This window comes from Ovis canadensis, chromosome 11, assembly GCF_042477335.2.
Source record: "Ovis canadensis isolate MfBH-ARS-UI-01 breed Bighorn chromosome 11, ARS-UI_OviCan_v2, whole genome shotgun sequence".
In the NCBI taxonomy this organism is placed as follows: Eukaryota; Metazoa; Chordata; class Mammalia; order Artiodactyla; family Bovidae; genus Ovis; species Ovis canadensis.
Window position 1 is genome coordinate 38,824,639 of NC_091255.1, and position 27,292 is coordinate 38,851,930.

Here is a 27,292-nt window from a genome sequence, read left to right on the forward strand (position 1 = left end):
AGACATTTCTTTTAAGATGCGCGGCCTCTCCTGAGAACAGGCTTGCTGTTTGTGGGGCCACATCACCCCATTAAAGGTTGCACAGTTTTCAGAAGAATAGGGCCCAGTCAATCCTGCCAGCTGCCCAGGACCCCTCGCTCTTTGTGGCTTCCCACCTGGAAAGGAGCACCTGAGTATCAGCTACTGTGCACATCTTGTAGCCACCAAGCTGATCTAATGACATTGAGGTGATGCTAATTAATTACAGTACGTACCGATCACTGAGGGCTTCCCTGGTGGCTCAGATGTCTGCCCAATACAGGAGACCCAGGTTGGATCCCTGGGTTGGGAAAATCCCTTAGAGAAGGAAATGGCAATCCACTCCAGTGTTCTTGCCTGGAGAATTGCATGGGCAGAGCCTGACAGACTACAGCCCATGGCATCACAAAGAGACATGACTGAGTGGCTACACTTTACCTTTTTTTTTTCACCATTTATTGAGGGCTTCCCAAGTGGCTCAGTAGGTAAAGAATCTGCCTGCAATTCAGAAGTCACAGGGGATGCGAGTTCAATCCCTGGGTAGGAAAGATGCCCTGGAGGAGGAAATGGCAACACACTTCAGTATTCTTGCCTGGAGGAGTCCATGGACAGAGGAGCCTAGTGGGCTGCAGTCCACAGGATCGCAAAGAGTTGGACACGACAGAGCGGCTTAGCGTGCACACACACCGTTTATTGAAGTTGTACAGAGGCACTTCCCGTGTAACTCTGCAACTCATCTGCAGATCAGGGAAAGGGGGATTAGAAAAATTAAGTGTCTTGCTTTAAGTCACGTGGCTGGTGACCAGTAGAACAGGGCTGTGTGAACCCAGGGATCTGTGCCCCAGCACTCTTCCCATGATGCCCTGTGTCCTACCCCTGACCTTGACATTTTCAGCCTGAATACAGCATCATGGATTTTGTGTGTTTACAACGGTGATGGATAAAAATGAATATTTTTAAAATTTAATCTGAATCTCTCATGGGTTTAAATGGCCTTTTATCTGTTTTGTGAGGACTTCTAAATAAACAATGGAAAGAGCTTACATTTAAATATTTTAAGAATCAAAGATATAGTCGCCATGATTTCTGTAAGTCTGTTTCTGTGATTGTGATTCAACTTCCTGCCTGATGCAGGAATCTTCTTTAGGATACCTCTGTGACATGACATTAAGCTTTCAAAATCCACCCAGAGGGACTTCCCTGGCAGTCCAGTGATTAAGACTCTGAGCTCCCAGTGCAGGGGGCACGGGTTCAGCCCCTGGTTGGGGAACTAAGATCCCACATGCTGCATGCTAAGTCGCTTCAGCCGTGTCCAACTCTGTGCAACCCTATGGACTGCAGCCCTCCAGGCTCCTCTCTGTCCACGGGATTCTCCAGGTAAGAATACTGGAGTGGGTTGCCATTTCCTCCTCCAGGGGATCTTCCCTACCCAGGGATCGAGCCCACATTTCTTACATCTGACTACATTGTCAGGCAGGGTCTTCACCACTGGCACCACCTGGGAAGCCCACATGCTGCATGGTACAGCAGAAAAGAAGAGAGCTGTGAAATACACCCAGATCTGGGGAGCTCCCACCTCTCTCAGCAGCCCAGGGTATGGCTGGACCTTTCCAGGCTTGAGATGGTTCTGTTTCATGGAGTAGAACCACACGAAACTGCCGTTTCTTATAGGTCAATATGGTCAAAAATCAGAAATTTTATAAGTTCAACCTACAGGTTGACCCCAGATCTTCTATTTTGTCCTTTTCACTCACTTTCCTTAGTTCTGCTCTCAGCTCAGGGCCATGCAAGGTTCTGCCTTGCACTTGACCACAGCTCATCAAACATTCAAAGGCACAGTTTTGCCTTGCTTCCTTATTCTCTGTTCTTGTCTTAATTCTCTTTATTTTATCCAATTGCTCTGAGTCCAATGTTCCTAGAGTCTCTACCACCCTGTCACCTCTCCTGGAGGTCCTGTCACTAAGTCCAAGGTCAAAGATTATATCTTCCTTCATTCAACAAATATTTCTTCAGCATCTGGGACTCTTCCAGGGGTGGAAAATACAGTGGGATCTCTGGGATGTTTACAACCTACTGATAAAGGTGGATAGAAAATAAACAATATAATGTAATCCCAGATAGTATATTATAATACCAGAGAGTGATTAAGAGTTCTGAAGAAAAGCTTATACAGGAGAAGGGCATACAGAGTGTAGGAGAAAAGTAGGGTAAGAGTCTCTTTTATTTGGGGGAGGGGTAAGGAAAGGATTAAGACCTTGAACCTGAACCCTAAGTAAATGTATTGCCCATCACGTGTTTGTTAAGCAACGTAAATATCCATTGTTTCTAGTGACCAGAGTTTCTCCAAAAATAGAGTGATTATGTAAGTATTCTTTTGGGGCTTGCCTGGTCTCTCAGTGGTAAAGAACCTGCTTGCCAGCGCAGGAAATGCAGGTTTGAACACTGGATCAGGAAGATCCCCTGGGAAAGAAAATGGCAAGCCACTCCAGTATTCTTGCCTGGGAAATCCCATGGACAGAGGAGACTGGCAGGCTACAGTCCATGGTGTCGCAGAAGAGTCAGACATGACTTAGTGATTAAACAACAATATCTATGATTTACCTGTTAGATGAAAATGAAGCAACTTTCAGTGACCACCCAGGACTGTGCTTCAAGAATTCTTGAGAAATAAAATATAACAAAATTATCATCTAGTTTTCTGACATAATCAAATACATTGAAATGCATCTGTCTTTTAAAATGGTTAGAAGGTACCTCCTAAAAATTGAAATTAACATCCACAAACATGAAAAATGGGTACCCACATGACATTCCACAGCACAAACACAGTACATTTCTCCTATCAGAATGACACAAATTACTACTAAAGTCCATTTCATTTGAATCAAGTTGATTGCTATTTCCTCCCTGCATACAAAGTCAAACGTGTGTTTAAATAAAGCCTATCCCCTTTCCCCATCTTTGGCAGGATCTCCTAGTTTGGGTATACATCTTCCTTCAGTTGACTGTTTCTTCCTCCTCCTTTCTCCAAGTTCAGCCCCCGGCTCATCAGTTCAGTTCAGTTCAGTCACTCAGTCGTGTCCAAATCTTTGCGACCCCATGGACTGTAGCATGCCTCCCTGTCCATCACTGGAGTCTACCGAAACTCATATCCATTGAATCGGTGATGCCATCCAACCATCTTATGCTCTGTCGTCCCCTTCTCCTCCTGCCTTCAGCATCAGAGTCTTTTCATATGAGTCAGTTCTTTGCATCAGGTGGCCAAAGTATTGGAGCTTCAGCATCAGTCCTTCCAATGAACATTCAGGACTGATTTCCTTTAGGATGGACTGGTTGGATCTCCTTGCTGTCCAAGGGACTCTCAAGAGTCTTTTCCAACACTACAGTTCGAAAGCATCAATTCTTTGGCTCTCAGATTTCTTTTTAGTCCAACTCTCACATCCATACATGACTACTGGAGAAACCATAGCTTTGACTAGATGGACCTTTGTTGGCAAAGTAATGTCTTTGCTTTTTAATATGCTGTCTAGGTTGGTCATAGCTTTTCTTCCAAGGAGCAAACCTGTTTTAATTTCATGGCTGCAGTCACCATCTGCAGTGATTTTGGAACCCCCCCAAAATAAAGTCTGCCATTGTTTCCATTGTTTCCCTGTTTATTTGCCGTGATGTGATGGGACCAAATGCCATAATCTTAGGTTTCTGAATGTTGAGTTTTAAGCCAACTTTTTCACACTCCTCTTTCACTTTCATCAAGAAGCCCTTTAGTTCTTCTTTGCTTTCTACCGTTAAGTGTGGTGTCATCTGCATATGAGTTTATTGGTATTTCTCTGGCAATCTTGATTCCAGCTTGTGCTTCATCCAGCCCAGCGTTTCTCATAATGTATTCTGCCTAGCTGAGCAAAAAGGGGACTTAGATGGCTGTCCATGGCTGCAAGGATGGGTACCCACCTGAAAATGCAGGAAAAGTCAGCCACTTCTTACAGCTTCCTGGTGCCTCTGTCTCTGCTGCTGGGCTTGGTGTCTTGGTGAGAAGCAAGAGATGGGCTGCCCCTTGCTATCCTGATGGGTTAGCCCAGAGCAGTGGCCAGTGATATGGGCATTCCCTGGAATGATATCAGGACCTGCTGGGTTTCCAGTCTTGGGTCACTTTTCCCTCTTCTTGCCCTTCAGGGTGAAGGACCGCCTCCCAGGGATCCATGTCACATGTGTGCCAAAATGACACAAAGGTACCCCAATCTCCCTTTTTGCTACTGAAGAGCTAAGCACACAGATTGGAAGGTATAGCAGGAAAATGCCTTAATTTAAAGACTTTGTGATTTTCAATGGGTAGTTGTGATAGATCAGTCCAATGCAGAGTTAGATGTGTTCTGAAGGCTCCTATCCTATCAGAAGTGAAGCGTCCTCGATGGACTCAAGCAGCATCACTGTCCCCGCCCCCACCCAGAGCTCTAGGTTGTATTGTCACCTGTCACTTGATCCAGAGCCCTGCTGGGAACTGCCATGTCAGTGGTGACAGTAACACATACTCACTGCCCATTTACTGGGTGCCATCCTGAGCCTACACTGACTTGATTCACTCTCACTGTTGTTATCCCAGTACAAAGATGTCGGGTCATCACCCACCAACACCCAGCTGACCACAGGGTTTACAGTCCCAGGTATGCTCAGCAAGGGCACCCCGCAGATGTCTTTTCTTGGCAGAAGTCGTTGCTGAGAATGTTGGCGCCACCTCTGAGCTTGTCCTCAAGACTACTCAGAGGATCCACTTTCCGGTCAGTACCTTCCAATACAGCTGTCATTCTGGAACCACACAACATGGTCCATTTAAAATTGGTTTCCTAAATGGGAATAAAGCCACCAGCCATATAAATAGTGTTATTATTGTATTTTATTATTTATGAGAGAACACAGAAAGAGGTTGAAGCATAAATTTGGTTTTTGTGTGCGAGTAAATTTTATTTATTGGAATTTTCTCTTTGTTATCGCATGTCATCAAGAGTTATTTATATCAGCCCAATCTAATAATAAGGTTACAAAACTAATCAGGCTTCACATTTTCCTAAGCAACCGCCACCCCCATATAAATTCCAGCCCTTCCTATACCAATCTGTGCATCATCCACTGTTGTCATCCTCGTTATCCTAATTCCATTGCAAATTGTCTTCACAGGATCTTCTGAAGACAACTTTGGATTTCCACAAACTGGAAAAGCTTGAGTTCAGTGGTATCAGAGGGAGTGCCTTGAGCCAGCAGGCCCAGCAGATGTACACCGAATTTCAAGAGATGTACAGGGTCTTCTCGGAGTCTTCCTACAACTGCTTGGATCTCCAAAGCGTGGTAGGGCTTAGAAGGGCCACCTTGCAAGCTTTGTCTGTTTTTCTCAGATGCCTGCAGCCTCTAGCCTGGGTATTTACTTGCATTTCCCCTGTGCGTTTTCTTTGGCTCTGTGGTCCCCATGATTTATCGGCAGAGACCACTGTTAATTATCCTTTGTGTCAGGAAGGAAGTCAGGAGAGGGTGTTTTCCAACTGCTGACTTCTTCAGACTGAAGACACCCAGGGTTTCAGAGATGCTGAGATGGAGATGGGGTGATGGTGGAGGCTGCAGCCACTCTGCAGCTCCCAAAGCTTTAAGCCTTGAGCAGCACCTGATGTGTGAAGGCCAGGCACACCCAGGCAGAATTTCATTAGTGGCCCGCAGAGGAGTAAGTGATATAGTAGCCCAGTTTTCTGATCAGATTCTAGTTCCCAAGAGAGACCTCAGGATGAGGCAAGGGCCAACACTGCATTTTCCAGGATCAGGACACAGGAGTCCACATCCCACCTGTAGTGCAGGAGAGCTGAGACCAGTGAGTCCAAGACTGCAGAAACCAAAAAAAGCAAAAGGGTCAGTACAGAAACAGGGAATGGAGTTCCCCGAGAAGGGAATGGCTGAATTACTGGAGGAGGAATTTTAGAGTATTTGAGGGAAAAGGAAAAAGCAATTGAACAAGAATCTGCTCTGAGCATGTTCCAATGTCTGCGTTTGCGCTCAGTCATCAGTTGTGTCTGACTGCAGTCCCATGGACTGTGTCCCACCAGGCTCCTCTGTCCTTGGGATTCTCCAGGCAAGAATACTCGAGTGGGTTGCCATTTCTCCTCCAGTGGATCTTCCTGACCAGGGACGGAACCCGCATCTCCTGCTTTGGCAGGTGGATTCTTTAACCACTGAGCCACGTGGGAGCCCCCTTCCATTGTCTAGGGGGATCTTAGCTGGCCAAACCCAGGAAATGGAACTTTCTAAAAGTTCCATTAGTTTAAAGTAGAAAAAAACTTGGCATACAAAGCAGGATCTATACTGTATGTTTTCTACCATGTGATAAAACAATACAAAACAAAATCCTGTACGTAGAGAAGTGTGCTCCAGTGTTAGTATGGTTGGGTTTGAGAAGTAGAGAAATACTACTATGTTTTCCTACTTTTCTTTATCTTTCCATAAAAGTATGCATAGCTATTGTAAAGCAATAATAAGAGATACTAATTTCACAAATTAGAGATGTTTCTCTGAAAATCAGTGTTCTCTGAAAATTGCTACATTCGGAGAAAGAGCGTGCTCTGTGTTGCTGAATAAAATACAGTTAATTGGGACAGGGTTATACTAAAAACCAAAACCAAAACTCTGTTGATCTGAAATTTAAATTTAACGGGTGTCCTGTAATTTTATTTGCTAAATTTGGCAACCGTGGGGACAATGGCTAGCTGCTATCTTAAGCAATTAAGTGTAGTTAGAAGAAATAGTGTATAGTTGTTAAATTAGCTTACTTTTCTCCTAATAGCCATATCAGTTTGTTTACACTGAGAAGAACAGGATTTTCACTTGAGGGAGGAAGGGAAGTCGGGGGTAGTGATGAAGTAGCCCCATTGCTGGGGCTGTTGCTTCCAAGGTGGCTTTCAGGGTGGCCTGAGCTGGTGCCACAGGTGAGAGAGAAGGGGCTGCAGGAGCTGGAAATGGGGGCACAGAAGAGAGGGACAGGGTACCAGCCTCACCTCCAACTCTTGACCATTCTGCCTCGAGTGACTCAGACAGTAAAGAGTCCACCTGCAATGCAGGAGATGTGGGTTCGATCGATCCCTGGGTCGGGAAGATCCCCTGGAGAAGGGAATGGCTAACCCACTCTGGTATTCTTTCCTGGAGAATTCCAGGAACAGAGGAGCCTGGAAGACTACAGTCCATGGGGGTCGCAAAGGGTTGGACGCAACTGAGTGACTAGCACACGCTAATACTAGAGAGTCTAGGAGGAAAATGCTGCAATAACAGGGCAACTGTCTATGTGGATAAACACTGAAACACACTGTAGTGAACTGTGGAAAATCAAAATATATCCTTGGTGTGACAGATTAATAGGAAAAAGCATTCCGGGATTGTCCTTCAGAAAATCATGTTTTCTTATGTCCATTTGCTGTCTCTTCAGGAATTTGAAAAGGACATCTCTGACTTTAATCAGAGAGTAGAAGACCTTGACAGGAAGCTGGGGACTGTCTTTATTCAGGCCTTCGATGACGCCCCTGGCTTGGAGCACGCCTTCAAGGTTTGTACGGGAGGGGGAGCTAGCCCCTCCTTCCCCACCAGTGCTGCGCTCTCCCTGCCCTCTCAGACAGGGATAAGCATACACTTCCAACTGTTTCGTTCCTGCAGAGAGGAATCGTTACTGTTGGTCTAGTAGAAACAGTACTGTGGGTGTCCCAGGGCGAGCGAGCCTGGAGCCTGCAAAACTGGGCTTCTCAAGTTGATGGCTCAGGCTTTTCTGCAAACTTGATGATGTAAAAATACCTTGTAATTGAATTTCTTCTGGATTGCTGTCTTTGGGCCTTACCTGTAACCTGGGTGCCTATTAAAAGTGAAGAAGCCTGCGGTGGTCACCAGCGCTGTTTTGACTGCTGCTGTCAGGTCAATTCAGGCTGGAGCAAACCACTGAAGCATGAGTAACTAGAATGAGAAGATGTGGCCCCTTGCCCTGTGTTGCCCAGATCAGATAGTGTAGGAATGTGCAGGAGGAGGTTCAGGTGATGAGTAGATAAATGACTACAGAAATGAGCAATCTAGATCCTGAGACTTGAAGGCCTAGGGAAACAGAGCAGGTCTTCCATAAACTATGAAGAAACTTACTCTGTAAAGCCTGAAGGATTAGAACCAGGACTAATCAGGTTACAAGGAGGCAGCTGCTGCTGCTGCTGCTAAGTCGCTTCAGTCGTGTCCGACTCTGTGCGACCCCATAGACGACAGCCCACCAGGCTCCCCCATCCCTGGGATTCTCCAGGCAAGAACACTGGAGTGGGTTGCCATTTCCTTCTCCAGTGCAGGAAAGTGAAAAGTGAAAGTGAAGTCACTCAGTCGTGTCTGACTCTTAGCGACCCCATGGACTGCAGCCCACCAGGCTTCTCTGTCCGTGGGATTTTCCAGGCAAGAGTACTGGAGTGGGGTGCCATTGCCTTCTCCAACAAGGAGGCAGAGTTTGGCTCAAAAGAAGAAACAGATCTCTGCTAATGCTGTTTAAAGATGGAATAAACTTCCTTGAGTGGTAGTTAAGTTTTCAGGCGCTGAACATGTCCAAACATAGACTGGATAACTGATGGGATAATCACAGAAGAGGCTTAAACCCAGGATAGTGAGTCCATGATGTTCTAAAACACTGGATACATGTATATTTAATTCACTCAAGAATATACATATGTATTACATACCTGCTACTCCATAACTCACATAGGAAGCATTTTAGAATTTCTCCAACTATTTAATTTCAAGAGAAGGGCTTATATGAAATAATAGTAATAATAATATTTGCCATTATGTCATAATCATTACTCCCATGGACTTCCCATGTAGTGCTAATGGTAAAGAACCCGCCTGCCAATGCAGGAGATGTAAGAGACACAGGTTCAATCCCTGGGTCAGGAAGATACCATAGAGGAGGGCATGGCAACCCATTCCAATATTCTTGCCTGGAGAACCCCATGGACGGAGGAGCCTGGCAGGCTACGGTCCGTAGGGTCGCAGAGAGTTGCACACAACTGAAGTGACTTAGCACTAATTGGGCTAATTGGGATGTTACCACTCAGGTAACTGCTGACACTGGAACCCCATTTCTACCTTGAGGACATCCAGCCCCATCTCTTTGGTAAATCCCTGTGCACCACAAATTTCAAGGTGTCTTCAAGGGTCTCACATGTCTCTCAAGTTACACTGTCTTTGACATCGTCTTTGTCTACCATGTCTTTGTCTATAGTCTCCCTTAAAAATGTCCTCTGCCCAGGAAGGTGCTTTCGGGATCTTAATACTGCTTTCCTGATGATCCCCACTGTGACAGCATTTCTGTTTATGCAAGGGCATGTTTCTCTGGGTTTCCAGAACTCCAATCCCTGCCCATCATGATGGAGTAAGATTCTGGGCAGAAACAGAGAAAAGCTTTTGCACACCCTTTACTACCAGGTCCTGAAGCAGCATTGCTCACACCCTGAGTCTCAAAGGCCTCTCACAGAAGCAGACCCTTTTTCTCTGGGCTCTGACTCCTCTTCTCAACAAGCTCCCTGCCCAGCCTATGGACCTTGTAGGAGAACTGTAGCCATTCAGTCCCTTCTGCCTGCTTGGTTTTTCTCTTTGGAGTCATCTCACCAACAAGAAACCAAAGCCCTTCCTTCCTCTGTTAGCCCAAACAAGAGCGCCCGTGTTCATAACTTCATGCAAAGAAGTGCCTTTTCAGGTTGTGTAGGGACTGAGAGATCCCCTGAGTCCAGATATCCTGTTTCTGCTGTAAGACTGTCTGACCACTAGGTGTGCCTCAGTGGATGTGACCCAAAGCAGTATGTCTGGGTCAGAGAACCCAAGCTGGACGGTGCAGGTTGGCTGCAGTGGTCCCTCAGCCCACCCCTCCCAACAGGATGTTTCAGCCAGAACTCGGTGAGAACTGCTTGCTTGTGCCTCTGTGGAGGGAGAGCTCCTTTCTGCTGTCTCCTGGGATCTGGGTGATTTGGGGTTGGAAAGCAGGGTGGTCCTAGTATTGTTGTATCCTAAACACAACTGAACTCATCCACTTTACCCTGACCTTGTCTCAGGGCAGCATCACAATCAGAGAAACAGTGTAGCAACCAGGAGATGATGAAAAGCATTTTAGCATTTTGATCCCGCTGTTCCCACCAAGGGGGCAAGGCAGTCATGATGCACAGAAAGCATCTTCAAAGTGTCCTCAAAACCATTGCCTTCTGGGGGCAACTGCTCTCTGAAATTCTTTTCTTGCCCCCACTCTCAAATTTTAGCCTTCCTGATTCTCCCCAACAGCCAGCCCACTTAGCTTCTTGTTTCTTCTCCATCATCACCCTCCATCTCTGCATCAGGCCTTTAGGATGTATATCAGCTTACTCTTTCTGACGCCTTTCATTTTCTCTTTCTGTTACCTTCAAACCAACTTCTCACAACACAAGAGGAGGGTCCAGTAGGTCATTCAGCACACAGGGATCCCTCCTTCAGAAACAAAGGTGAGATGGACAGGCTATGAATATCTGCCAATTCTTTTTTTTTTCTTCTTCTGCTGATTCTTAATTGTCCATCCATGACCCTCTTACCTTGGAGGACAGACATATGAAGGAAAAAACTGGGCCAGAGGATTAATGTAATGATGGAAAGGTTGGGTCTGTGACATTTCCCCATATTCCTCTGCCTCTTTTGCAGCTGCTGGACATAGCAGGAAGCCTCCTGGAGAGACCAGTGGTAGCACGGGATGCCTCTGAAAGATACCTGGTGCTCATCCGCATGTTCAGCGAGGATCTGGATGCCGTGAGGCTGATCCACAGTCAGCGTGTCCAGGAGGAGGCAGAGCATGGTAAGCTTGCTGCCAGGAGACTTGGATGGAGGCATCTATTAGCAGAAAGGGCACAGGTCCTCTGGTTACACGTCTGCTGTGGCTCTAGGACATTCTCCAAAAGCACACTCTTCTTGCATGAAGTTCCAGACCATCTTGCACAATGGTCGAGTTCACTGAACTGTGCATTTCCCCGTGTCTGGCACAGGTTTGGCAGACTGACCCAGACCGGTGAAGTCCTGACCGCTGCCTCTGGTCAGTGGAAACCTCAGCGTAATGTATGAGCTGAACCTCAATCCATGCCACTACACTGATTAATCTTCAGCATACCTCAATTCCACAGTAGATTTGCACATGTCTGAGAAAAGGTTCTCATCCCTTTCAGTGCCTTACCAACCATGCTTTCGGAAGGAGGAGCCATCAGGAGTCTGACAGTGGGCAGTTACACACTGAGCTGTGGCGTCTCTGCTGTTATTGCAGTTCTTAGATGCCCTGTCTCATCTGTTTGAAAGTCAACCAGTTCAGTTCAGCTTTGCAAACATTTCTTAAGGCCATGCTGTATGTGTGGTCCATTTGTGGGCACTGCATGCAGAGGCCAAGGGAGAGAACAATTAATCCTAAAAGGTGGTTCTTCAAGGAACACAATTGGCATAAGTGGAGTTATAAAGAACTGTATCAAGGGACTTCCCTGGCAATGCAGTGGTTAAGACTGTGTCCTTCCACTGCCGGGGACATGAGTTCAATCCCAGGTGTGGGAACTAAGATCCCACATGCCAAGGGGCACAGCCAAAAAAAAAAAAGCAAAATGACAAGAAAAAAAGATAATGTAGCAAAACAGGATGAATTGGTTTGGGAGGTGGGAGGAGAGTTTATGGAGATGGTGGCCTTGTGCTAGACCCTGAAAGATGGGGAGCTGGACAGCCAGAGAGAAGAGGCCATGGCCTTGGAAGCAAAGGCACGACAGGCGGTAGAAGGTGACTGTTCGGACCTGCCCGCAGCCAAACGAGGTGTATGCAGAGAGATGAGGTCAGGGAGATGAGTTTGGGACCAGGTCGTGAAGTTCTCTGAGCACCCTATTAGGGAATCCAGAGTTCATTATTCAGGGAAAATGGGAAATTTTCAGAAGTTTTAAGTGCTGGAGTAACCGGACCACTCTGTCTATAAACAGGCTTCCCAGTAAGGTCATTAAGGATGGAGTTCCCTGAGGAAGGCATCCAGAAATTCTGTTGGCCTCCGCTTTACATGGGGCTATCCCCAGGACGTTTGGGACCATCCCTGTGGTGTACGGGACCACACCCATGATGCAGGGGGTTGTTCGTGGGCAGAGCGGGGCTCAGGGTGAGAGCCGCACTTCAGTCTGCTGTGCCCTGTTCCCAGGGTTCTCCTCCGTGCACAAGAACATGCCCACTGTGGCCGGGGGCCTCCGCTGGGCGCAGGAGCTGAGGCAGCGCGTCCAGGGTCCCTTGGACAACTTTAGACGCGTAACACACCCGTGAGTACCCCATTCCTGAGACGCAGGTTCATTTCACTCTTCTGCTGTCTCTCTGAATTTCGAGCATCATAGCAATTCGACTCACCTCCTTGAGGCACAAAGATCATCTTCTTTTCTTTCCATTTCCAACAATCAGGCAGTGTCTTAGTCCATTCAGGAATACCATACATTGGGGGGGGGCGGGCAGCTTATAAATATCAGCAATCTCGCTTTCTCAGTTCTGGAGGCTGGGGTGTCCATGGTCCGGGTGCCAGCAAATTCGGGGTCTGTTCAGGGGGACCTGCTTCCTGACTCACAGATGACCGTCCTCAGACTTGGCAGGAGGGACTCGAGAGCTGTCTGAGTTCTCCTCATATAGGCACTCATCCCATTTGTGAGGGATTTGCCCTGTGACCTAATCTCCTCCCAAAGGCCTCCCTTAGGCTTCAGCATTTGAACTTGGGGAGGACACAGACATTCAGTTCATAGCAGCCAGGTAGCTACTGGCCAAGGGCTTCCCTGGTGGGTCAGTGATAAAGAATCCACCTGCACCACAGGAGATGTGGGTTCAGTCCTGAGTCAGGAGGATTGTGTGGAGAGGGAAATGGCAACCCACTCCAGTATTCTTGACTGAGAAACCCGTGGACAGAGGAGCCTGGCAGGCTACAGTCCAGGGGGTCACAAAGAGTCAGACAGGACTTAGCGACTAAATGACAATAAAAAGCCAGGCTGGGGTCTGAAGGAAGCCTCCACCACACCGTCTAAAGCCGAGGAGAAACAATGATGTGAGAAACCTCCCAACTGTTGGAAAGAAGCTGAAAGCCAGGAGGTTCCCTGTAGATTCTACTTCACTTCATGGTGAGGAGTCAAAACCACTTTTAGTAGCCAGTTCATAAATATATTACAGAGTATACACACAGATGTGAGTTCATGATTAAAACAAATGGGAATTTTGTCTCACAAGCGTGAGACACCCAGCTTTAGAACCAGCAAGTATTCCTCTTTCTTTCAAACTCAATACTGGTCAAGCCATCGTGCCTGTGGGTCACATCTGCCCACTGGGAGATCCATCTGCTTCATCTGCACTGTCTGAGCGAGTGCTTCATTCTGCAGACGGAGACACCGAGGCAGATAGAAATGAGGTGGCCTGCCTGGAGTCCAGAAAGAACAAAGACAGAAATGGAGCAGGCATCTGGGTCTCAGGGGTCCTTGCCCAGAGCGCTCCGCGGGGGCTCCCCCAGCCACAGGGAGCTTAGTCCAGCGTCCAGCTGAGCCCCCATCTTCTCCAATATGCTCCCCGCTCTGAGGTGGGAGGGAGAAGATACGAGACTGGCCAGGGAAGGTGGCAGGGCTTTGTCTGGGAATGTGTCCTGCGGGAGCTGCCCTGGTCTAGTTCCCTGGGGCAGACTCCGAGGCGTGTGTGCAGGAGTCAACAGGGATGCTTTAGGGACCAGTGCCTGGGGCAGGGTGTCGGGGGGATGCGAGGAGGGGCGGGAACCAGGCAGAGGAGGAGTTGAGCTGCAGCACAGCTGCCCAGTGGGGAAGTCCGGCCCTGTAGGGTTGCCTGGCCTTTGTCCCCCTACATCAGCTGGCCATTGGAAGTGGCTGTGGGGTGTGAGGGGGTGTGGCCCTGGGAGAGGAGGCAGTTCTGTCTGGTCGGCTGAGACTGTTCCCAAAGAGGGAGGTGTCATCAGCACCCCGAATTCTTGGTGAAGGGAGATTGGGGGTGGCAGATGGTCCCCATGAGGGCATCTGAGTGGCACCCACCATATCCTCCATGCATCCCATGAAAACATCCACTTGTTTTAATCATGAACTCACATTTGTGTACATACTCTCTCATATGTTTATGAACTCGTTTGTCAACTCTTCACCGTGAAGTGAAGCAGAATCTACAGGGAGTCTGATGCACTTCTGTGGCTTCTCCAGCCTGCTAGGGGAGTCCCAGGGGCTGAGGTGTGAGAAGCCACTCTCGCCTCTAACGTCGTTCCTTTTATTTGTTTAAATTGGTGGCTTTGCACTGCTGTGTCTGGTTCTGCTGTACCGCACAGTGAGTCAGCTTTGGACATCCATATAAGTAAGGTTCCCGGTGCTACACAGTAGGTTCTCATAAGCTGTCTATTTTATACACAGTATCAATAGTGTATGTATGTCAATCCCAGCTTCCCAATTCATCACCACCACCCCCGCCCCCTTGGTATCCATACCAAGTTTGTTCCCTATATCTGTGTCTCTGTTTCTGCTTTGCAAATAAGGTTATCTTTACTATTTTTCTAGATTGTGCATATGTGCATTAATATTCAATATTTTTCTCTTTCTGACTTCATTCACTCTGTGTGACAGTCTGTAGGTCCATCCACATCTCTGCAAATGACTCCATTTGGTTCCTTTTTATGGCTAATATTCCATTGTGTCTTAGTACTACGTTTTCTTCATCTATTCCTCTGTTGTTGGAAATTTAAGCTTCTTCCATGTCCTGGCTATTGTAAATAGTGCTGCAATAAACAATGGGGTGAATATATCTTTTTTTAAAAATTATGGTTTTCTCTGGGTATATGCCCAGTGGTGGGATTGCTGGTTCATATGTAGCTTCATTCTTTTTCAGGTAGAAACTGAGATCTGGGGTCAGGAGACTTGTGGAAACCCCAGGGGTCCTGAGGGGAGGGCTGGTCTGAATCCACCCACCTGGTCTGAACCCACCCCCTGGTCCTTGCTGTCCTGCAGACGCCTCTGTTCCTTCACCAGGAAAGGGAATCGAGTGACTGGGAAAAAAGCCAGGAAATCCAATGCTTTCTCTGCAGGCATGAGGGCATTTATCGAAGCTCAGGGGAACTTGTGAAGAAATCCTGTGTTGGCTTAAAGAGCAATTGGGTTTTAAAGAATCTTTGCAATAAGCTGCCTCGTTTTGCCAGCAGAACAAACAAGATCCTCCAACACAGTTCGTGTGAAGGTTTCTGAAAATTATGGACACTTCAGCTTTCACAGGAGCTGGACTCTCTTTTTGTGTTGTAAAGAAGCGTCAGAACCAGGGAGCAGGTGTGGGTAATAGCACCTCTGTGGTCCCCAGGGGACCTGGAGAAGCCTCTGAGCATGTCTGCGCACGTGAGCATATGAGTATATGCACATGTGTGTCTGTGTGCATGTATGTGTGTGGTGTGTGCTCAAGTCTGGGGATGCAAGAGGTGGGAAGGGCCCTCATGGAAGCATGGCGGGGCTTCCCTGGTGGCCAGTGGTAAAGAATCTGCCTGCCAGTGCAGGAGACATGGGTTCGATACCTTGTCCAGGAAGATCCCACGTGCCTCAGAGCAGCTAAAGCCCCTGCACCACAGCTATTGAGCCTGCGCTCTAGCGGCTGCGAGCCACAGCTACCCAAGCCCACGAGCCCTAGAGTCTGTGCTCCGCAACAGGAGAAGCCACCGCAAGGAGACGCCTGCGTGCCGCAACTAGGGACAGCCCGTGCGAAGCAACGAAGAGCCAGTGCAACCTGAAGTAAATAAGTTAATAAAATAAGGAACTCACAAATCACCTCCGCTGACCACCCCCCCAAAAAAACCATGGCAATGAGTAATGAGCAGCACCCCCCCAAAAAAAAAACCATGGCAATGAGTAATGAGCAGCACCCCCCCAAAAAAAAACCATGGCAATGAGTAATGAGCAGAATTTCCCACTACATGTCCTAGATGGATTTCAGAAAACAGAAAATATATAAGTATATATTCAGTTGTGTGTATCAGTTCAGTTCCGTTCAGTTGCTCAGCCGTGTCCGACTCTTTGCGACCCCGTGAATCGCAGCACGCCAGGCCTCCCTGTCATGCTTAAATATGCGGGGATGTGTATATAAATAGTTGTTTCATATATGCATTGTTATACGCATATACACATATATGTATGTAATGTTATGTAGTTTTTGTTATAATGTTATACACAGTCTTGTTCTTAAATTCAGGAAACTGCAGCACCTGGAATTTTTCTTTCGTGTCTCAATCTCCCGTTAAGTTTTTGAAGGACTTCATTTTCCCGGGGCACGACTGAGTGACCAGGGCGAGGGGGCTGGTGGAGCCCTGGAGGAGAGAGGCTGTCCTGTCACCTGACCGCTGCCTGCATTTGGGGAAGCACACCTGCCCTCTAGTGGCCAATGGAGGATGTTCAGGAGGAAAAGCGGCGGCTCATTCAGGGGCCTTTGCCTTTGCAAACTGGACCGGGAGGCTATTCAATCTCAGGCTGGCTGCAGTTGGTCACTCAGATCATTATTTCAACTTCTAACTCGATGTCATTTTTTTCTCCCTCTTTTGTCCGGGTAGTTGCATGGAATCTGCCGAAGCAAAGCGTATGATACAAAAATACGAAGACACGCTCTCGTTGCTGGAAAGGTAAGCCGCTTCTGCGGTTGGATTTTTTGTAAACTGAGGCCCCCTCCCAACACCTGTTCCCCTCTTCCCCCCACCCCCCGCCCTGCCCTACCATGTCCTGCGCAGTCCCGAGTGTGCCCATGTTCCCCAGAGGCAGCGAAGCGTCCCTCCGGGTTTCATGTTACAATCACGATACAGTGAAAACAGTGCTTCTGGGTCGCAAACACCAGGTCCCCGGGGGATGCGGCTCTAGTCTAGAAACAGGTGCTTTTCCAGGGTAGTTTTGAGGGGAGCGAGTTTTCTAAATTGGCAGAGCTAGAGGTGGGGCGCTCCCCGTGTCACCCCGAGATCAGGGTCCCAGGAAGTCAGTCGCTGCTCGCTAAGCAGGTGACAGTTGGCACTGCACGAAGAGACAGTAGGTTAGAAAAAATACTGCCCGAGTCCTTTAATGGAGAAAGCACAAGAATGAAGCTTTTACATGGGCTCACAACTGTCTGGTCTCTTGAGGGGACAGGGTCCAGATACAGCCCACGCCTTGCTGCTTCTCTCTGATACTGGCTCGACTCCTGATTCAGGAGAGGAGGGCTGTAGATATGACAATTATGATTATAGTTGTGGTCACACTTAGCACTGTGGAGACGCACTAGCTGGGCCATCCCCACCTACCAGGTTGCCCACGTTCTGTCCCTTCGACTTCCCAAATTCTAGCTTCCAATCTGCCCCTCCTCTGCGTCCCCACCCCCTACATCTTCAGCAGAGACCAGAGCGTCTTGGGCCTGAGCTGCTGCAGCAGCTCCTCCGAGCCTCCCTGCTCCGGACCTCTGTCCCTCGGCGCCCACATCGTCATCGGATCCCCTGTCCCCACACCCCGTGTCCCCACACACCCCCATCTGGGAAGCCTCTCAGTGCCTCCATCATCTCCTTAATGTGAAATGAGAAGTGCTCCCTGGGGACGTCCCTGGTGGTCCAGTGACTGGGACTCCACACTCCCAATGCAGGGAGCCCCAGTCCCATCTCTAGTCAGGAAACTAGATCCCCCATGCCAAAACTAAGAATTCATATGCCTCAACTAAAGATCCTGCATGCCACAACTAAGACTTGGTGCAGCCCAATAAATTTTTAAAAAGAAGGCAGAAGTGCTCGCTGATGTAGCCTCCCTCTCCAGTCCTGGCCCTCGCCCCTTCCTCCCTCTGACCTACTGTCTACTCACCGCCCCCAGCACGCGGCACACAGCCTGCTGCTCCTCACTCCACCCTAGTCCACCCTGCTGCACCTGCTGTGAACACTCACTCTCCCATCGCTGCCCAGCCACCAGTGATCCTCTGAGACTCAGCAGACTGTCAGTTCGGCCCTGCCTGTGTGAGGCCCTCCCTGGCATCCTCTTTATCATCCCCACCCACTCACCTTCTTCTGCCACTTGAAGCCTGCCGCCTGTACACTCCCTGGGGTTCTACTCGCTGTGTCCTCCCTTGACCTGGGGTTGTAGCACTAGCTACATTTGTTGTGGGGTATTTACTCATCATTTCATCTCTCAAGCCCAATACATCAGTGTGACATGACTGACCAGTGCATGTCCATGAGCTGTGTGAAGATTAGTACAAGAGCAAACCTTACTCAATAACTTCTTCCAACGTTTTCTAAGTCTAATGGCCACTTCCCTTATCCCCCCAGAGGTCACATGGAGCCTCTCTTTCCACTCTCCTATGATTTAAGTTATGCCACCTTTAGAAACAAGGGGTTATGTGTGGAAGCTGCCGTGCCTGGCGGAGTCAATGACTCTGACTTCATAATGTACTCAGATATTTTACAAATTAGCATCTTCAATTCATGAGACATACGTCTTAAAGATAGATATAGAGAGGTTGGCGTCCCTGGTGGTTCAGTGGTAAAGAATCCTACCAATGCAGGAGATGCAGGTTTGATCCCTGGGCCAGGAAGATCCCCTGGAGAAGGGCATGGTGACCCAGTATTCTTGCCTGGAGAATTCCATGGACAAAGGAACCTGGTGGGCTATAGTCCATGGGGGTCACAAAAGAGTAGGACATGACTTAGTGACTAAGCAATGATAGAGATGCTATTTTATGTATACATCTATCTATATAGATATATCTTCAGTTAATCATTGCCAGATGTTGGGAAGCTGGGAGGGTGCTTATGAGGTGCCTATTGTCTTTGGTCTCACAGGTATGAAACTAGACTTTATGGGGACTGGTGTCAAACAGTAGCAGAGAAGTCCCAGTACAACCTTTCACGGCCACTTCTGAGACGTGACCCGGAGACAAAGCAGATCACTGTCAACTTTAGTCCACAGGTAAGTCGATGGAAGGAACTTCCTTTTGGTCTCTAAGAGTTGCATTTTTGACTCTGCTGATTTCAAAGGCCAACAGGCTTTTTATAAGAATATGCAAAAGGTGGTCCAAAGAACTTGCACCCTGGATTTCCTTTTTGTGGGGAGTGACTCCTAGGTTGTAGTGTTTTCTTAAGTTGTCCACTCTTCATGTTTTCCTCCAGGGTTCCCCAGTGAATTTGCTCTGATGTCACACAACAGAAAGTACTGCAAAATACCACTGATCTTTTGGTATCAGAGTCAACTGGGCCCACCTTATCTTTTTCTGGTTGTACATTTGAAATGGCCCTCTCTACTGCAATATTATATAAACAGTCATTTTTTTGACTGCCATTCATTTTTTGTTTTCATTTTTTGCATGTAAAATTTTAATATCTATCTTGAGCTTATTTCAGTATAAACTAGGAGGCTGAGGTCATTTCCCGGCTAAAGGATGAGCCTTTGTCTCAGTGTTGTCAGGGCAGCAATGAGAGCTGGCCTAGAACCACTGGAAGGAGAACTGGGAGCCCAGGAGTCTTGATATGGAGGTGGGGCTGGGGGTGGGGGGAATCTGGCTTGCTCTGGGTTTTGTCATCTGTCCTTATATGCGTCAATCCTTAATCAACTCCGAGATAACACAATAAATTAGCAAGGGATGAAGAATGGGATGTCTGGAAACCCTGCCGGAGGCCTCTGTCTTTTGCACGGGACCACATCTGCCTGGCTTTTCCCTTCTGCACTTCCCACTAAACTCAATGCCTCCCCTCAAGAAGTTCAGAGAGGCCTGTGTGATGCTATTTCCTGATGCTCTAGTATATTAAGCCTTTAGAATAAGGCTTCCCTGGTGGCTCAGATGGTCAAGAATCCACCTGCAATGTGGGAGACCCAAGTTTGATCTCTGGGTCAGGAAGATCCCCTGGAGTAGGAAATGGCAAACCCACTCCAGTATTCTTGCCTGGAGAAGTCCATGGACAGAAGAGCCTGGAGGGCTACAGTCCATGGGGTCCCAAAAGAGACATGATGAGCAGCTCTCGCTTTCACTTTAGTATATTAAAGCACAAAGCATGCCAGGAAAGAGTTACAGAAACTAAGGGATATTTCCAATAATTATATTTCACAACTAAATTTGTAAAACGGGCACCTCCTCTCAACTCTGCCAGTGTCTGTGACCACGTGTCTGATGTTGTGGGGAGGGGACAGATGGTCCTCATGCATGTGGGTGATCCTAATCCTTCCCCTGACCACCCCTCAGCCCCCAACCTCCACCACAGAGCATGGCTCCACAACCAGGGACCGACCGTTCTCATCATGGAAAGTGATGGTCGCTCAGTTGAGTCTGACTCTGCAACCCATGGAACTATAGCCCACTAGGCTCCTCTGTCCATGGGATTCTCCAGGCAAGAATACTGAAGTGGGCTCCCATGCCCTTCTCCAGGAGATCTTCCTGACTCAAGCATCAAACTGAGGTCTCCTGCCTTGCAGGCAGATTCTTTACTGTTGGGGCCACCAGCCCCAGCCCAAAAGCATCAAGCTAGAGCCCCCCTTGGCTGTCGCTGGCGTCTTCTTTCTCAGGTTTTCCTCTTCTTACTCTGTGATTTACAGATTCGGTAAGTCTTAGTGCTTCCTGATCATCCTCCGTTTGCCTAATACTCAATTTTCCCTTTCAGAGAAGATTTAAGGAACTAGTAGAAGTAAAAAAAGAGACCCAGAAGGCCCTCTGGGGTTTCCCAGTCCTACCTATATTGCTGCTTTTCGATCCCACTGAACCACAGGAACTCATGTCGACTCTTTCCTCCAGCTGGTTTCCGTGCTGAAAGAAATGAGTTATCTTCAGCCCCAGCAAATGACGCACATCCCCGAGACAGCAGCAGCCATGTTCTCCTCCAGAGAGTTCTACCGGCAGCTCGTGGCTAATTTGGAGTTGACAGCAACTTGGTACAACAAGGTTATAAAAACTCTGCTCGAGGTGGAATTTCCGTTAGTTCAGGAAGAGCTGCAAGGTATTGATCTCTGCCTGAGAGCTGCAGAGGAGACTCTGAGCTGGAAGACAGAAGGTAACAGGCCTCCATCGGGAGTCTGGGGAAAAGGCTGAGGGTCAAGATTCTAATAAAGTTGGTAGAACCTCACTTTACTCCCTGGTTAACTTGATTTGGGTTTAAAGCACGACTCCATGCTCTCAGATATATATCCAAAGCAGAGAGGACATGGAGGAATGGTGTCCCTCTTCTGCCTCCTCTGTGTGGCTGGGAGGATTGGACATCTTTGCTACCACAGTCTGGGGAGTTTGCATGAACTCACCCATAGTCTCGAGCATATACCAGGCACTCCATGGAGGAGGGATTACACTATATTAGGTGGCAGAGTGATAAAGAATCAGCCTGCCGATGCAGGAGATGCAAGAGATGTAGGTTCAGTCTCTGGGTCAGGAAGACTGCCCTGGAGAAGAAAATGGCAACCTACTCCAGTATTCTTAGGAAATCCCGGGAAATCCCATGGACAGAGGAACCTGGCGGGCTACAGTCCATGGAGTCACAGAAGAGTCAGACTTGACTGAGTGACTGAGTGCAGCAAAGCACACATCGTTGTAACCCTCTCTCTCTCTCTCTTTTTTCCCAAGTAGTAGAATTCTGGGTGGTTTATTTTTTTCTTCTTTCTACTTTCATTACTTTTTCTTAGAAAGTGAAAGTGAAAGTCACTCAGTCGTGTCCAGCTCTTTGCAACCCCATGGAATTCTCCAGGCCAGAATACTACAGTGGGTAGCCTTTCCCTTCTCAAGGGGATCTTCCCAACCCAGGGATCGAACACAGATCTCCCGCATTGCAGGCAGATTCTTTACCAACTGAGCCACAAGGAAAGCCCAAGGGAAGACTTATTCTTAACTGAACCAAAAGCATCTTAAATAAGGGAACTATGCACTTACTTTTCTTATACCCTTCAGCTCAGTTCCATAATTGGAATTGGAAGTGGCTTCCCTGGTGGCTCAGACGGTAAAGTATCTGCCTACAATGCAGGAGACCCGGGTTTGATCCCTGGGTCAGGAAGTTCCCCTGGAGAAGGAAATGGTAGCCCACTCCAGTATTCTTGCCTGGAAAATCCCATGGACGGAGGATCCTGGTAGGCTATTGTCCATGGGGTCGCAAAGAGTCGGACACTACTGAGCCACTTCACTTCACTTCAATGCCATAAATGTTCATTGACTGATTAATACATGCAGGGTTCTATGTGCAGGACTGTGGGGGAGACTATGATCTGTGAGTTATAGGGGAACACCTCCCCCACCCTCAAAGAACATGTAACCAGGGTTAGCGTAAGGGGTGGCTTAATGATGTAGCTAGGATGGAAAAAGCTCTGATGATGACAAACTAGCCTGTGCAGAAAAGTCTTATAAAACCCACAAGTATGAAATCCCTGTCTTTTGGAGCAGTCACACCTTTTGCTCTGCCACTATAAGCTATTTCAATTAATGCTGTTTCTTTTGGGGAGCAGGTATTTGGGATTATGTCATTCAGATCACCAATAGTATTCATGATCTCGAACAAAGAATTCAGAAAACTAAAGACAATGTGGAAGAGATTCAGAGCATCATGAAAACATGGATGTCACCAATATTTAAAAGAAAAGATGGGAAAAAGGAATGCCTTCTCTCTATGGATGATCAGCATGATCGAGTGGAAAAATATTACTGTCACATCAAAGAATCTGGCCTGAAGATCCATGCCCTTGTGCAGGTAATAACCAGCCTTTCAGGCACACATCCCACCAGTCCAGGAAAAGTGCCAAGGAGAGTGTTTGGGTACTAAAAGTGATTTGGGAATTAGAACAACCAATAGATGCTGTGTCTTCTGCAGTCATTGGTAGAAGTTAAAACTGATAGCAGAAGAAAGCTAAAACTAATGGGTGGAGAGAGTGCCAAGTCACATTCTGGTATCAGTGTGTCAACATTAAAGCTATCTTAATAGTGACACCACTTAGTTGCCATACACCTTAACGTCACACACAAAACCCCAACAGGTAGAAGGAGATGCCGAGTGCAGAATCCTAAATTATCTACTGCACTGTGAGTGAAGTGAAAGTCGCTCAGTTGTGTCCGACTCTGCGACCCTGTAGACTATACAGTCCATGGAATTCTCCAGGCCAGAATACTGGAGTGGGTGGCCTTTCCCTTCTCCAGGGGATCTTCCCAACCGAGGGATCGAACCCAGGTCTCCCGCATTGCAGGTGGATTCTTTACCAGCTGAGCTATCAGGGAAGCCCCCCGAACTCATCCACACAACGTAGTGTGGCCCTCCAGCATCGTCTTCATGACCTAGCCCTACTGAGCCTGGAGAGACGCAAGATGCACTCGATAAAGAGAAGGAAAAAGGCAGAGCACTGCTCTTCCCCGGTGGCTCAGAGGTGAAGAACCCAGCTGCCGATGCAGGAGACACAGGTTCCATCCCTGGGTCAGGAAAAGCCCCTGGAGGAGGACATAGCAACCCACTCCAGTATTCATGCCTGGGAAATCCCTTGGACCGAGGAGCCTGGTGGGCTACAGTCCATGGGGTCGCAAAGGAGTAGGACGTGACTTAGCAACTGAGCTTGCATGCCCTTCATGCGGTAAGGCTCTGCCCTGCATTGTGAGCAGGGATCCTTGTGTCTTATCACCCGAGATGGACAAAGGAAAAGAGCTGTAAGTCATGAATGGCCACCAGCTCCAGGCCTACTGAAGAGGCCGTGGGGCAGTTCTCATGGGTTGATCTCACACGGAGTCAGTAGTGAATCAGTTGTTATCTTTGGGTTTTCTGTGGTTTTTGAAGACCAATAAAATGTTGTACTTTTGACCTTTTAAATTTTGTCTGTTTTCTAGTTTACTAATCTATTCTTTATCATTTCTTTCTTTCTAGTCTATTTGGGACTACTTTGCTCAATCCTTCTTTTCTAGCCTGTGAGGGTAGGAACTTAAGCATATTGATTCCAAGCCTGTCTTCCTTTCTAATACAAATGTTTGATGATATAAATTTCTCTCATACTACTTCTTCAGTTTCATTCTCCAAATTTGTTCTGCCTCATTGTCATTCTCATTTCAATTTTAAACTTTTTCTCTTGTGATTTGTTCTTTAACTCAGAGGTCATTTAGGAGTATATTGTTTAATTTCCGTGTATTTGGAACTTCTCTGGATAGCTTAGGCTTTCCAGGTGGTTCAGTGGTAAAGAATTAGCCTGCAATGCATAGGAGATGCAGGTTTGATCCCTGGATCAGAAAGATCCCCTGGAGAATGAAATAGCAACCCACTCCAGTATTCTTGCCTGGGAAATCCTATGGACAGAGGAAGCTGGTGGGCTACAGTCCATGGGGTTTCGAAGAGTTGGAGACAATTCAGTGATTAAACCACCTCCACCACCTGGGTTCAGTTCACTTCACTGAGCAACTGCTCAGTCTTGTCCGACTCTCTGCGACCCAATGGACGGCAGCACGCCTTCCAATGAATATTCAGAACTGATCTCCTTTAGGATGGACTGGTTGGATCTCCTTGCAGTCCAAGGGATTCTCAAGAGTCTTCTCCAGCACCACAGTTCAAAAGCATCAATTCTTCAGTGCTCAGCCTTCTGTATAGTCCAACTCTCGCATCCATACGTGACTACTAGAAAAACCTTTGGAAAAGCTACTGGAAAAGCTTTGATTAGATGGACCTTTGTTGGCAAAGTAATGTCTCTGCTTTTTAATATGTTGTCTAGGTTGGCCATAACTTTTCTTCCAAGGAGCAAGTTTTTTATTTCATGGCTGCAGTCACTGTCTGCAGTGATTTTCAGTTCAGTTCAGTCGCTCAGTCTTGTCTGACTCTGTGACCCCGTGGACCACAGCATGCCAGGCCTCCCTGTCCATCACTAACTCCTGGAGTCCACCGAAACACATGTCCATTGAGTCAGTGATGCCATCCAACCATCTCATCCTCTGTCATCCCCTTCTCCTCCTGCCCTCAATCTTTCCCAGCATCAGGGTCTTTTCAAATGAGTCAGCTCTTCGCACAGGTGGCCAAAGTATTGGAGTTTCAGCTTCATCATCAGTCCTTCCAATGAACATCCAGGACTGATCTCCTTTAGGGTGGACTGATTGGATCTCCTTGCAGTCCAAGGGACTCTCAAGAGTTTTCTCCAGCACCACAGTTCAAAAGCATCAGTTCTTCGGTGCTCAGCTTTCTTTATAGTCCAACTCTCGCATCCATACATGACCACTGGAAAAACCATAGCCTTGACTAGATGGACCTTTGTTGGCAAAGTAATGTCTCTGCTTTTTAATATGCTATCTAGGTTGGCAGTGATTTTGGAGCCCCCCAAAATAAAGTCTCTCACTGTTTCCTTTCTTTCCCCATCTATTTGCCATGAAGTGATGGGACCAGATGCCATGATCTTAGTTTTCTGAATGTTGAGTTTTAAGCCAACTTTTTCACTCTCCTCTTTCACTTTCATCAAGAGGCTCGTTAGTTCTTTGCTTTCTGCCACAAGTATGGTGTCATCTGCATATCTGAAGTTATTGATATTTCTCCCAGCAATCTTGATTCCAGCTTGTGCTTCATCCAGTCCAGCATTTCTCATGATGTACTCTGCATAGAAATTAAATAAGCAGGGTGACAATATACAGCCTTGACTTACTCCTTTCCCAATCTGGAAATAGTCTGTTGTTCCATGGCCAGTTCTAACTGTAGCTTCTTGACCTGCATGCAGATATCTCAGGAAGTGGGTCAGGTGGTCTATTATTCCCATCTTTTGAAGAATTTTCCACAGTTTGTTGTGATCCACACAGTCAAAGGCTTTGGCGTAGTCAATAAAGCAGAAGTCGATGTTTTTCTAGAACTCTTTCTCTTTTTCAATGATCCAATGGACGTTGGCAATTTGATCTCTGGTTCCTCTGCCTTTTCTAAATCCAGTTTGAACATCTGGAAGTTCACAGTTCACATACTGTTGTAGCCTGGTTTAGAGAATTTTGAGCATTACTTTGCTCAAAGTAAGCTACCACCTGGGCAGCTTAATGAAATTGATACTGTGTAATTCCGCTGTAGGCAGAGGAAACACACAGCACACGTGGGAACCTGGCAGCAATTCAAACTGCCTGGCCATCTTTTGCAGTGCTGCTGTGTATGTGCATGTGTGTGGATAAGATATACCCCACAATCGAATGTTATGATTTTGTTTTAAACTGTTACATTTCAGTTATTAGGAATTCATCAATTCTTGCTGTATGATTTAGACTATAGTCTATCTTGGGCTTCCCTGATGGCTCAGACAGTGAAAAGTCTACCTGCAATGCGGGAGATGGAGGTCTGATCCCTGGGTTGGGAAGATCCCTTGGAGAAGGGAATTGCTACCCACTCCAGTATTCTTGCCTGGAGAATTCTTTGGACAGAGGACTCTGGCAGGCTACAGTCCATGGGGTCACAGAGAGTCAGACAGCTGAACAACTAACACTTTCACTTTTCTTCATGGTCTGTCTTACTGGATGTTACTTATGCAATTGACAATATGTTTATTCTTTAAATGCTGGGTGCAGTGTTCTCTAAAATGTCAGCTAGTTCAAAGTGGTCGACAGTATTGTGCAGATCATCTGTGTGATTCCTCAGTTTTTTCCTCTATTTGTTCTACCAGTTACTGAAGCTAGAATGAATGATGAATGAGCAAAGAGTCAGACGTGACTGAAGGGGCCTATCACAGCACACAGCACACATGGGAAGCTGGCAACAATTCAGAGTACCCGGCCATCTTTTGCAGTGTTCCTATGTACATGCATGTGTGTGTATGAGATATACCCCGCAGTAGAATATTGTAATTTTGTGTTTTAAAAACTTTTGGGGGAAATCTTCATAGTGTTTTGTATTTACCCACATAGCCACCATTTCCAGGCTTGTTTTTCACTTCTGTAGAATTGAGTTAACATCTATGCTCATTTCTCTTTGGCCCAAAGAACTTCCTTTAGTATTTCTTGCAGTTCAGATCTGGTGATGACACAATCTCTCAGTTTTTGTTTATCTGAAAGTGCCCTTCTTTCACCTTTGTTTTTGAAGAAGAGTTTCACAGAATATGAAATTCTGTGTAGACAGTTCTATTTTCCTTTCGGAAGTCATTTCATAATCTTCTATCCTCCAAACTTTATGATGAGAAGCCAGCACAATGTATATCTTTGTCCCTTTATAGGTAATGTTTTTCTCAGGCTCCTTTCAATAGATTCTAAATAGATTTTTTTTAATAAATTCTTTGTATCTTTTTCATTTAACCATGATGTGCATAAATAACTTTTCTTTGTATTCAGGCTGCTTGAAGTTTGT

General features: G+C 47.0%; 1 protein-coding gene across 1 annotated transcript in view; it reads left to right on the plus strand.

Annotated features, from left to right (window-relative positions):
• The window catches only part of DNAH9 (dynein axonemal heavy chain 9), a 285,692-nt gene that overhangs the window by 26,802 nt on the left and 231,598 nt on the right, over positions 1-27,292 (plus strand). Inside the window, exons 7-14 of the mRNA XM_069603577.1 lie at positions 5,188-5,355; positions 7,469-7,585; positions 10,720-10,870; positions 12,227-12,341; positions 16,622-16,690; positions 18,854-18,980; positions 20,794-21,049; positions 22,482-22,723. Coding sequence (XP_069459678.1) covers positions 5,188-5,355; positions 7,469-7,585; positions 10,720-10,870; positions 12,227-12,341; positions 16,622-16,690; positions 18,854-18,980; positions 20,794-21,049; positions 22,482-22,723 — 1,245 coding nt within the window. The remainder of the gene's footprint in view (positions 1-5,187; positions 5,356-7,468; positions 7,586-10,719; positions 10,871-12,226; positions 12,342-16,621; positions 16,691-18,853; positions 18,981-20,793; positions 21,050-22,481; positions 22,724-27,292) is intronic.